The sequence below is a fragment of the Mesoplodon mirus genome, assembly GCF_964341445.2.
Source record: "Mesoplodon mirus genome assembly, chromosome: 7".
Classification (NCBI taxonomy): domain Eukaryota; kingdom Metazoa; phylum Chordata; class Mammalia; order Artiodactyla; family Ziphiidae; genus Mesoplodon; species Mesoplodon mirus.
In genome coordinates this window covers 111627085-111640379 of record NC_138983.1, presented here as the reverse complement: position 1 = coordinate 111640379, position 13295 = coordinate 111627085, and the positions used below count along the sequence as shown (strand labels likewise).

Below are 13295 nucleotides of genomic sequence, written 5' to 3'. Positions count from 1 at the left end.
CCAAGGTCCTGGATCATCTTCACTAACATTATTCTGAATTCTTTTTCTGGAAGGTTGCCTATCTCCACTTCATTTAGTTGTTTTTCTTGGGTTTTATCTTGTTCCTTCGTCTGGTACATAGCCCTCTGCCTTTTCATCTTGTCTATCTTTCTGTGAATGTGATTTTTGTTCCACAGGCTGCAGGACTGTAGTTCTTCTTGCTTCTGCTCTCTGCTCTCTGGTGTATGAGGCTATCTAAGAGGCTTGCACAAGTTTCCTGATGGGAGGGACTGTACATAATTTGTTAAATTCCTGGATATAAAGTTTCTAACATTTATTATTATATGCAAAATCAACTAAGACACTCAAACATCAAAAGTTAAAAAGGATAATAAAAGTGGTAATATGAAACTGAATTAAATCATGAATATAGGAAGACAATACTATAGCTGTTCAAAGTGAAGTTCTTATTATAAAAGTTCCATTCATAAGAAAATGCTAAAGAGGCTTCTAAAATTAGTGACTATCTAAAAGCATACATTAACTAAATTATCCTACTTAACAGAGAACGGTAAGTCATGAAAAAAAAGGTACGTAAGAAAGGGAAAACTGAAGAATCGGAACCAAGCTCCTGTATTCAGCTTCTGCCTGAAATGCCCTGAGCTGTGTATAATAAGCAGTCTGTTAAACAGTCTAGGTGTAAGTCAGTAAGTGCTAAACTACTCAAATTGCTTCTAGGCCTTTTAAAGCACCATAAAAGAACAGTATCCTGTAATTTATACCTGTACTTTTACTACTCAACAAAGCAATAAAATCCACTGAAAGATATTTAAAGATCACTGTGCATATATATTAGACACAAAAAAAACTAAAACATATCTCAATGACCAGCTTGCAATTTCTGGGCAGGATCAGTTTCACCTGAGAAACAGAAAAACAATGGACCAAGAATCCATGTTGTACTAGGAATATCAGTGAGAGAAAAAATAGAGCAGGATTCTAATTTCCTGTATGTGAACAGAACTTGGTCTGTGAAGACATTACAACAGTTTTCAAGTCCACCTGCATGCATTCCTTACTTCTTCAAATCCACACGCCAACAGAGAGACATACCAAAACACAATTGTGTAACACCTTGCTGCTTAAAACCCAGCAACGACTCCTCAGTGTCCACAAAATCAAACCTAAGATCCTTAATGTGACTCACATGACCTAGATTCTGCCTAGCTCTTTATACTGTCTCGTGCCTCTTCCTGCCTCACATGTTGTTCCCAACATACATCTATTTCTCATAGTTTTTGTGATGACACACTTTCATCCCACTTCATTATCAATCTCCTTAGCTGCCTCCATCTATGATTGAACTCTAAATTTCGGAAAGCTCAAACCTGATCCTACAACCTCTACAGTTTGTTATCAACCAGATGATCTAGTTCAATCCTATGGCTTTAAACATCATGAATATTAAGATGACTTCCAAATTTATAACTCTAGTCTTCACCTTTACTCTAAATTCCATATTCCTCATTCTACCTGACATCTCAATCCCCACCACTTCCAATCTCCAAACAACTCCCCTCTCTAGTCATCCTCATCTCAGTAAATGGTACCATTAGCTTTCCAGCTGCTCAAGCCAAAAACCTAGGAGACATGTTTATTGCTTTTTCTCTAAGCTCCGTCTACTTCTAATACATCAGAAGACCTTGGTGCTAACTCTAAAGTGCATCATCAATTTCTCTGGTTCTCTCCATCTCCTCTGCTACTCCATGGTACAAGCCTCCATCACCTCTTGTATACCAGTTGCAATATCCTATTAACTGCACTCTCTGCTACTATTGTCTCCCTCCAATCCATTCTTTACAGAGCAGCCAGAGTAATCACTTCAAAATGTAAACCAGACTGTATCCCTTCCCTGCTTAAATCCCTGTAAGGACTTTCTATTACTTTTAGAAAAAAAAAAAACCCAAATCCTTATGATTGTTTAAAAGTACCTTCATAATCTGGCCCTTGCCTACTCTCCAATTTCATCTCAAACCATTTTTGCCTTGAATAATATGGCTTTCTTGATAACTAAGTTTCTTGACAATATTTTCACCTATCTTCCTTAAGCATACCAAATTCCTTCTCTACCTTAAGATCTTTGTATTTGTTGTTCTATCTGCCCCCTAAATCTCGGAATGGTTGTCTCCTTAAGTTTTTCAGGTCTCAGTGCAGATAGATGTCATCTATCTGATAAGGTATCCACGATCGCCCACTCTAAGAAACATCCCCCAGTTTATCATGCACTGCTCTAGCTCCTCTTGCTCCTCTTTCTGTCTCTGTCTCTGTCTCTGTCTCTCCCTCTCTCTCTCTCTGACACACACACACACACACACACACACACACGAATGCAAATTTCATGAGAATAGAACATGTTCATAGCTGTAACCACAACTCCTAGCACAATGCCTAGAATGTATCAGGTGATCTATAAGTATCTGTCAAATAAATAAATGAATGAACGTCTCTGCTAAATCAAGCTAATTGCCACAGCTCATAATGCTATTCCTTCTTTAGTTATTTCCTTCTACTAGACAAGTACATTATTTTATTTGCCTTTAAATCCTCTTTATACCTTTAAGCCTTCCATATAAAAGTTTATAATTCCTTCCACCATGAAGGTGTATTGTTTCACTTACCTCTAATCTATCTAATAATTTTAAGCCTATCACATAATAGGAACATATAAAACTTTGTATTCTATTTTGAATTATTTCTCCTCCTTCTTCTAAACATAACTAAGATCATCTATAATATGTTCTATAAAATTTTGACTTGCTTATTCTAGGCTCTAGCCTTCTAAATACTGTTTTTATGAATCTTTCACCACTTTTTTTTTATCTTTGTCTCTAATTATGAGCTCCTCCATCATATGTGAGTGTGTGTGTGTGTGTGTGTGTGTGTGTGTGTGTGTGTTCCTAATTCAGCTCTAACTTCATACTTCAGCATCTTAAAAGTACAACCCTGGAAGTAACAGCATGAATTATTTAAGTTTAGTTTTATTCTAATAAGCCACATCATACAAAAGACCACAAATACTTCTGAAAATAATAATAAGCATTATTGTTACTGTTTCATTACAACAACATAACATCAAGAGTCCAATCATGAACTGATCAATTGGACTAGATTTTACAGACTTCCTTATAATACTGCAATTATATATTTCTAAATAGTCACACAAAATTACCTAATTTAATCATGCCCAGTACAGTAAAAGAATAAATAAATTGCTTTTTGATTCTCACCTCTGGCTTCCGTTCTTGTAGCTTACTATATTGTAAATTTGCATTACCTATCTCTTCCACAGACTGCGGCAAAATTGTTAAGACTGCCATAGCTTCAGTAACGAATGTATCAATTTCATGTAAATGAGCTGAAATAGGTAACATTGAAATATAAGAAAAATTATTATTAGCACGAAAAATATTTAATTACATAATTTCTAAATCAAGGAATGTTAGAAGTAATCACTATATGAAATACATTAAATCCTAAGTAGTTATTTGCTTTCATAAAGCAAAATTCAAAATGCAGAATAAGCAAAGAAATTTCTTCTCATGAAACTGTAACTGCTTTACATGACACTTAAAATTTTTGAGAAGAAATTTAAAATGTACTCACTCAGTAAATTTTACTCAAAATTGGTAACTTTTTCAGTCTTTTAAATAATATGCTAAAACACCACAGCTTAAAGGAAAAAAGAAACACTGATATTTTGGAAAATAGTACAGGCATACCTCATTTTATTGTGCTTCACTTTATTGTGCTTTGCAGATATTGCATTTTTTACAAATTGAAGGTCTGTGGCAACTCTGCACGGAGCAAGTTTATCAGTGCCATTTTTCCAACAGCATTTACTTGCTTCATGTCTCTGTCACGTCTTGGTAATTCTCCCAATATTTCAAACTTTTCCATTATTAATTACATTTGTTATTGTGATCTGTGATCAGTGATCTTTGATGTTACTATTGTAATTGTTTTGGGGCACCATGAACCACACCCACGTAAGACAGTGAACTCAACTGACAAATGTTGTATATATTCTGACTGTTTCACCTCTCTATTCCCTGAGACACAAAAATATTGAAATTGGGCCAATTAATAAGGCTACAATGGCCCCTGAGTATTCAAGTGAAAGAAAGAGTGACACATCTCTCACTTTAAACCAAAAGCTAGAAATGATTAAGCTTAGTGAGGAAGGCACATCTAATGACGAGATAAGCCAAAAACTAGGCCTCTTGCACCAAACAGTTAGCCAAGGAAAAGTTCTTAAGGGAAATTAAATATGCTGTACTCCAGTGAACACAAATGATAAGAAAGCGAAACAGGATTACTGTTTATATGGAGAACGTTTTAGTGATCTAGATAGAAGATCAAACCAGTTACAACAGCCCCTTAAGCCACATCATAATCCAGAGCAAGGCCCAAACTCTCTTCAATTCTGTAAAGACTGAGAGAGGTGAGGGAGCTGCAGAAGAAAAGTTTGAAGCTAACAGAGGTTGGTTCATGAGATTTAAAGAAAGAAGCTATCTCCACAACATAAAAAGTATAAGATGAAGCAGCATGTGCTGATACACGAGCTGCAGCAAGTTATCCAGATGATCTAGCTAAGATAGTTAATGAAAGCTGCTCCACTAAACAACAGATTTTCAATGGAGATGAAGAAGTCTTCTATTAGAAGATACCATCGAGGACTTTCACAGCTAGAGAGAAGTCAACGCCTGGATTCAAAGATTCAAAAGACAGGCTGACTCTCTTGTTAGAGGCAAATGCAGCTGGTAACTTAAGTTGATGCCAATGCTCATCTGCCATTCAAAAAATCATAGCACCTTTAAGAATTATGTTAAAACTATTCTGCCTGTGCTCCAGAAATGGAACAACAAAGCTTGATGACAGCACATCTGTTTACAAAAAGGTTTACTGAATATTTTAAGCTCACTGCTGAGAGCTACTGCTCAGAAAAAAAAGATTCCTTTCAAAATACAACTTCTCATTGACAATGCACCTGGTCACCCAAGTGCTCTGATGGAGATGTACAAGATTCATGTTGTTTTCATGCCTGCTAACACAATATCCATTCTGCCGCCCATGGATCAATAAGTAATTTCAACATTCAAGTCTTATTATTTAAGAAATACATTTTATAAGGCTATAGCTGCAACAGAGAGTGATTTCTCTGATGCATCTGGGCAAAATAAATTGAAAATCTTCTGGAAGGGATTCACCATTCCAGATGCCATTAAGAGCATTCGTGATTCATGGAAAGAGGTCAAAATATCAATGTTAACAGGAGTTTGGAAGAAGTTGATTCCAACCCTCATGGATGACTTTGAGGGATTCATGACTTCAGTGGAGGAAGTAACTAAAGATAACATAAAAATAGCAAGAGAACTAGAATTAGAGGTGGAGCTTAAAGATGTGAATGAATTCCTGCAATCTCATGATAAAACTTTCACAAATGAGGAGTTGCTTCTTATGGATAAGCAAAGAAAGTGGTTACTTGTAATTTTGAGAATCTAGTCCTGGTGAAGATGCTGTGAAGATTGTTGAAATGACAACAAAGGATTTAGAATATTGAATAAACTTAGTTAATGAAGCAGCAGCAGGGTTTGAGGAGGCTGACTCCAATTTTGAAAGAGGTATTACTGTGGGTAAAATGCTATCAAACAGCATTGCACGCTACAGAGAAAGGAAGAGTCAATCGATGCAGCACACTTCAGTGTTGTCTTATTTTAAGAAACTGCCACGGCCATCCCACCCTTCAGCAACCACCACCCTGATCAGTCAGCAGCCATCAACATCAAGACAAGACCCTCCACCAGCAAAAAGATTATGACTCACTGAAGGCTCAGGTGATGGTTAGCATTTTTTAGCAATAAAGCATTTTTTAACTAAGGTATGTAAATTGTTTATTCAGACATAATGCTTACTGCACACTTAACAGACTACAGTATATGTAAACATAACTTTTATATGCACTGGGAGACCAAAAAATTCCCACGGCTCTCTTTATCACAATATTCTTTATTGCAGTGGTCTGGAACTAAACCCACGATATCTCCAAGTTATGCCTGTAGTCATTTGAAGAGATAAGGATACATACATATAACCAGAATTATCTCCTTTCTCAGTAGCATATGCAACAAACTGATACTAGCTCACACTGCAAATAATAAAAAATGCTTTCAATTTTTAGACCTCTCAGGAGTTGAATATGGAGTTTCCTACTTTATTAAAACTACTTTAAGCATATTTTATTTCATATTAATTTCTAGATTATCTTTTATTTTAATCATCAATGAGATTCATATTTCATAACTATAAAAATGTAGAAGTGTCTTTACCCTGAATGGACTTCTTCAAAGAAAGAACAAGCACGTCAAATAACTTCTGGATGAGATCATCAATCACAGTCTTCACAGGGTTACAATTAATATTTAAACAATCTACCTTGACAGTACTGAAAAATGCCAAAGGACATATTTTTACATGAAAAAGACTACAAGAAAAGAGTCTAATTATAATATGATTTTGTGTAATACATTTTACAATATCACCCAAACATATTATTGTGATCTTTAAGCACATTTAGATTTCATTTAGCAAAAATGCCTTACACATACTAATATGAAGTTTTTCATTAAACAATGATTTTGTTATAATTCTACAGTTTTTAATAATCCAATGTATCAATTTAAAAAAAAGCAGTATATTATGAATTACTAAAGTATCAACATGAATATATTTAAATTTTTACATGCTTTACTTGTCACAGTATGTAACATACTTATTTAAAGATTTATAAAATAAATTATTATCCTGTAGTCAAAGTACAAGCAATAATGATAAGGAAAATAAAACAAACATAGAAAGTGAATATAGATTATGAAGACACTAAAGCAATAAGACATACCATTTTATACCTATCTAATTCACAAAAATGCAATGAATTGTTAATTCATATCTTCAATCATGTGGGCAAATAGAGAACTCTCAGAACTGTTGGTCAGAGTATAAAACAATACAAGTTTTGCAAGGGCAATTTACCTATATCAAGTAATTTTAAAATAGGTATATTCTTTTATCTTAGTAACTTCACTTTTAGAACTTATCCTAAGGAGATTTTCAGGGCAGACTCCAAGACTTACATACAGGTATCTTCTTCAAAGTATTAATTATAATAGTGAAAAAATAGAAGTAAACTAAATACCAGAATGACTAAATAAATTATTATATATCTATACAATATAAAATCATATTTTTGAGGACCCAGATAATGACATGGTGAAATACTAATGATTAGTGTTAAATAAATAGCAGGATACAGTATGATACAAATTTTGTAAGCAGATGTACTAATATGTCCAAAACATCGAATATTAACAGCAATTGTCATTATGCCTTTTTATATTTTAAAAAATTTATAAAACAAATGTACTACTTTAATAATCAGAAAAAAGGCACATATTTTTAATTAATTGATTGATTTAATTAATTAATTCTTTGCATGGTACTCTGAATGCAAATTATAATGTTCTAAACAAACAGAAATTGAACCAGAGTCATTCATCTGAGTAAACCTCATATTTATCTTAAATTATATAAAGTAAAAAAAAAGTCTGGAAATTTTGGTCAAAAAAATTATTTAGAAAGACACTTTTTAAAACATAGAACCAGGTGATATCCTTAGAAAGCAAGTTATAAGTGTTAAATAAAGTTTCATTATAAAAATACAATTTTCTCTTAAAGTTTTGTTTATTTATTCTCAATCACCCACTAACTGGAGAGGTTTAAACTCCAGTTCTTAACCACCAAAACCTAAGAGTCAATTTGTCTTATACACGAAGTTACTTGATTTTTGAAATCCTGACAAAAAATGTCTAAATTTCTAACATTTGATATATGAAAATAGATGATTTTGGTAAACCTAAAATCATTATACCATATTTTACTAATGAATTAATACATAAAGTAATATGATTATGGCAGAGTTGTACACACTGAATCTTGTGGACAAAATTAATGTTCACCTTTCAATTGAAAATATTGTTAATGTGCAATTGAGGCTCCATTCAGCCATAGATAGAATGGGATGGACATAGATGGCCTACACAAAAAGTATATCCTTACTGCAGTATCTGAAATACATCATCAGAATATGGATTTTCTAATCTTATAGCATATTTCCCAAAAGTACCCATAAAATAATTATCTGTGTGTATATATGTGTGTGTATTAGCTTAGATGAATACATGTTAACTTATAAGCAAGAAACAGAAAAATGAAATATGGCATGTAGGACAGACATTCTTTTTGTTTTGTTTAGCTTTGGCAGGGAAGTATAAATAGAAACCCCGTCTATAGAAAAGGACAAACAAATAGCAGTAGCAGCAGTAGAGGTCTTGGGCAGTCAGGTGACAGCATAAAGTCAAACAAAAATGGGCTCAAATAGAGTACCCAACAGAGAAATCTCATGTTCAAACATTACAAAAACACTGTCTTTTCCTTACTCCAAAGTAACATTAATGGCACTATCATTATCCTAGTCATCCAAGTTCAAACCTTCAAGTCATTTGTCTCTTCTCTATTCCTCATCCCTCATCTTCCTTCAAAAGTAAGACCGCTTAATACCTCATAATATTTCCTCCTCCACATTTTGAATACCAACAACTTGATTCAATTAATTATTACTGGGCTTCTGGATGAAGACAGATGAACCTCTCTTCCTCCAGGAACTCTTGATTCCACCATACAACTCATTATTTCCAGATTAACATTCCTAATGTATAGCTTTGGTACTAACACACTTCTGTTTAGAAACCTTCAACAACTAATCATGCTAACATGAATAACATCCAAATTCCCTGTTTTAGAACGTAAGACTCGCCCAAATCTGTACTTTATCTACCCCTTTCCAGAAATATCTCTAGTCCCTAATAAAACATTAACTCTAATCAAATTCTCAATTAACCAACTTATGTTTTCAGTATATAAATCCCTCTCCTGAGAGACTCTGCTTTAACCTCCAATTCTCATTTCTACCCATCAAAATCCTAGTTCAAGTATTTCTATCTTAATGAAGCTTTCCCTGATTTTGCCACAAATGGATGGGATGTCATCATCCTGTGAATCTCCATAGCCTTTAGTCCAGTCTCTAATATGGAATATAGACTATTCTATCTAGTATTAATAACAATTAATAACAACTAGCATTTATTGAGAACTTAACCTGTACCATTAATTTACACGCAAATTACTCATTTAATCGGCAAAACACTGAGATAAATAACATAGTTGTAATTACTTTAAAGCTGAGGAAATGGAGGTTCACAGGGTCGAAATGACTGTCAAACTCATGCAGCTAGTAAGAGTCATCTACCTCCAGAGCCCACTCTCTCAACGCCTGAGTGTACTTGACTTAATCATCAAACATACTTGTCTTATTGCACTACGAGAGAGCAAGCAACTTCATCTCAGAAACTCTGTCTTCATCTTTCTACTCCCACAGGACAAGGCTTTGCATATTGTAAATGAGCACCAAATAGTTATTGAGAGAAAGAACAAATGGATTAATAAAAGTGATATTATACTTTATAGGTAATATATACACAATTAAACAAGGCCCTTTCTTCCCAGGGCTTATTGCATAGAATGGTTTCAGTGATTGGAATTTCAGAGAGTGAGGGGGATATTCTGGGTTATGAAATGCCCCTCAGAAGGTCTCCTCCACATTTAGGGCAATACCCAGATGCAGCACTATTTTGTTTGCCTCCCGGGGCATTTTGAAAGGGGGCAGAGCCATACAAAATTGGAGTCAAATGTCCTCCAGTATGCTCTCAGTAGTAGATTCTTACCATTCTTAGACTGTGCCCATGCACATCAAATATTAGATCCTCACACCAGGTCTGGAAAGAAGCCTCTTCCCCCAGTCTGTCCTATCCAACTAGGTCTCAGCCAGCCGAACCTCTAGAAGAGGTTTTCTTAGTCTCAGCAATTCTCTACTCAGATGATTCTCAAGTGTCATAGCTGAGCTCTAGAGGAGGTAAGACTGATGACTGGACTTCAGTACCACTAAGTGAAGAGTACCCATACTATCCCATGGCAAGAACTGCTATGATACATAAGTACTACTTTAACTTCTGTATTATACCTTGGAAGTCGTTCTACTTCTTTCCCTTTTATTTTCAGTGCTTTAAAATTTTTCTCCCAATCATGTACTGTAGAAAGATGCTTTTCCACTAGAGTTTCCATATCAACTTGCCCAATTACAATCCATTCCTGTATAAATGGAAAACATATTATTAAAACAATAGAATAAGTTACCATTTAAAAGATTAGAGTTCAACTATTAAAAACAATAAAAAGGGGCAAATGTGAGGTTTCAAGTAAATTTCAGTTTAAGTATGTAAATGTAATCATTATCACATAGCCTAAAGAATGAACAGGAAAAAAAAACAATACATAAAAATATACTGATCATAAAACTTTTTTGAAGAGACTGCAAAAATCTTTTCTTTAGATTCTCTTCTCAAGTTTGATGTGTCAAAGACAGAATCACTTCTGCAAAGCCAAGAGCTACTATAGGCGACAAATCCCAAAGTATCCAGATTCAATTAATTCCAGAAAAATAAATGCAGAAGAAGCACTGCAGTGGCAGTTAAGAAACTTGATGAATTCTCAGTCATATGCCTCAGGATCAATCAAATGAGCAATAAATGCAACAGGGGTTTATCTCTGGAGAGTTAGTATGATGCACCTTAACAAAAGTAAGAAATTAAATCATCTCAATTTCATTAACGTTGAGGGCTTCCCTCCATGGATTGCTCTCAATCCAAAGAATAAAGAAAAGGATATATTTTCCTGAAAGGAATTAAAAATGACACAACAGAGTCACGTCAAATTCCAAGTTGATACAACATTCAAAAAAAGAAAAGAGAAACTAGCTTCTCAATCTTCAAATAGAGAGAAAAAAATTTAGGGTAACGTTTTTCTCATCTATAGCATAAACCTAGATTGTATATGAATTCTAAACTTTGGCTCTCTGGTTTGCATATTTTTACTTTATGCCATACGAGATAATTTGTTCATTTGTACATTTAATACTAATTCAATCAATCAGATGAATATTACAATAGAAGGACAGAAAATTACATGTTCCATACCTTATGTTGATGTAAAACAGCTGACAATCTCCTAAATAGATCTTCTGCTTTGCTGAAAATAGTCAGAAATCCACTTGCATTTCTATCAATCATAATAGAAAAAATAGATTCATCTCCTGCCTCACCCACTCCCTTAAACTGATTAGGAATGCCGATGAATCTCTTCATTTCTCTATAATATTTAGCCCGAATTTCTTCAAAAGGAGGCTTGAATTGTAATCGTCCTTGTCTGAAAGCAAATAAATAACTTTAACATATAAATTACCGGAAAATTATAGATTGAAAATTAAATTGGGTTTTAAAAATCTTACTTGTATGTTAAGTCTATATTTATTTCTGGCAGATTCTCATTAAGTGCTTCTAAGCCCATCTGATACTGATGTTCCAGAGCTTTGTACAGTTGATGATTCCAGTGCTGTTTCCACGCATGCATGTCACTTGCTTGGAATCCCTAATATGTTATATTCACATTTTTTATTTAATAATTAGGTGGTAGAATGGGTTTTCATTTAATGCTTTCATATCACATTTGGTAAAATTATAAGCAAAAAAACCCTCATCTTAAATATCTTAAAACATGTAATTCCTTAATTGCTACTTGTATATATAAAGTCAAATATGAAAATCTCTAATCTTCGTGCTATAAATAGTACACAAAAAGAGCAGAAAAATTTTAAAAATCAAGCTAATAGTAAATGCATTTTACATATGGACTTTATTTTATGATCCTATTAAAACAACAACAACAATAACAGGAACAATAGTTTATTTTGTAAATTTCTTAGTCCTTTTTCAAAAATTCCCATCAAGTATAACTCTTCTATTCCCTTCACTCCCTAAGTAATCCATTGAACATTTAAAAACCTGATACATTTAAAACACAAGAATGCACAGTATAGTTTACATACTTTTTTGCTTCCATATAACCATAAACATATCAATTCTAATACTTTTTTTTTCCTAAAGTTCTAAGAGCTGAAAAACATATGTAAATGTTTAAGATACTTACCTCATATTCCACTAAGATCCCTTTATCACCTAATAGGTAGACTCTGTGCTAACTACTTTTGTACAGATCATCTCATATCAAAATGCATGTGGAACTGACATTTTACCCAAAAAAAAGAAAAAGTTCTGAAACAGAGTTATTTCAGTCATTAGGCTCCTGCCTAAACTTAACTTTGTCACAACAGACATAACAATCACCTAAAAGAAAACTAACAAATGATAGATATTTTAGCACCATGTCAGAGAAACTATTTACAAAGTCTAAACTGAGGGATCTGGAATTCCGTAAGTCAAACAGAAACATATTTTTAAATGTAAATGCATTGCTAATTTATGGTCTTTATATATAATTCAGTCAAATTCTAAACTTATGAGGAATTCATTAGTAAAGATTTACAGATAACCTTTATGAACTTTTCATCAATTCATATATTCACATTCCGAAAAGGTCATATTACAAAGTGTAGACACAAAGTAAAACACACTTTACCTGTGCTTCTACACTTGCTAAGCCAGTTCTTAATTCTTGTAATCCATCTTTCCACCGCTGTTGCTGCCGAAGCAAATCAATGTTCATAAGAACTACCACCTATTAAAAATTAGAACATAATAATTTCAGTAGAAAATCTTGACAGGCACCACCTTACCCAAGTGATAAAGGTTAACTCAACCTATAATAAGACATATCAATACCTGATCAATGTACTGAGAAAGGCAAAATATCACTTCTTTGGTATTCCTACCAAAATTGTATAATCTCAATCTAAAATGAGAAAGCATCATATAAAACCAAATCAAGAGACATTACAAAATAACTGACCAGTACTCATCAAAAGTATCAAGGTCATGAAAAACAAGGTAAGACGGAGGAGTAGGAGACTACAGAGCCTCAACGTTGAAATACAAGGTGGGATCCTGGATTGGACACTCAAAAAGAAAAAGGACATCAGTGGAAAAAGTTATAAAATTCAAAACAGTTTATTTCCTAGTTTTGATAAATGTACTATGGCTACATAAGTTGGTGACAATAGGGAAAGCTGGGTGAAGGGCAAGTGTGAACTCTTTAAACTATTTTTGCAACTTTAAGTCTCAAATTATTTCCAA

The 13295-nt window shown here is 33.6% G+C and overlaps 1 protein-coding gene across 1 annotated transcript in view; it reads right to left on the bottom strand.

Annotated features, from left to right (window-relative positions):
• DYNC2H1 (dynein cytoplasmic 2 heavy chain 1) overlaps positions 1-13295 on the bottom strand; it is a 400170-nt gene that overhangs the window by 357726 nt on the left and 29149 nt on the right. The window contains exons 15-20 of the mRNA XM_082626481.1: positions 12682-12780; positions 11495-11634; positions 11184-11412; positions 10172-10299; positions 6366-6481; positions 3267-3394 (exon numbers count right to left, since the gene is read on the bottom strand). Of these exons, the coding sequence (XP_082482607.1) occupies positions 3267-3394; positions 6366-6481; positions 10172-10299; positions 11184-11412; positions 11495-11634; positions 12682-12780 (840 nt within the window). The remainder of the gene's footprint in view (positions 1-3266; positions 3395-6365; positions 6482-10171; positions 10300-11183; positions 11413-11494; positions 11635-12681; positions 12781-13295) is intronic.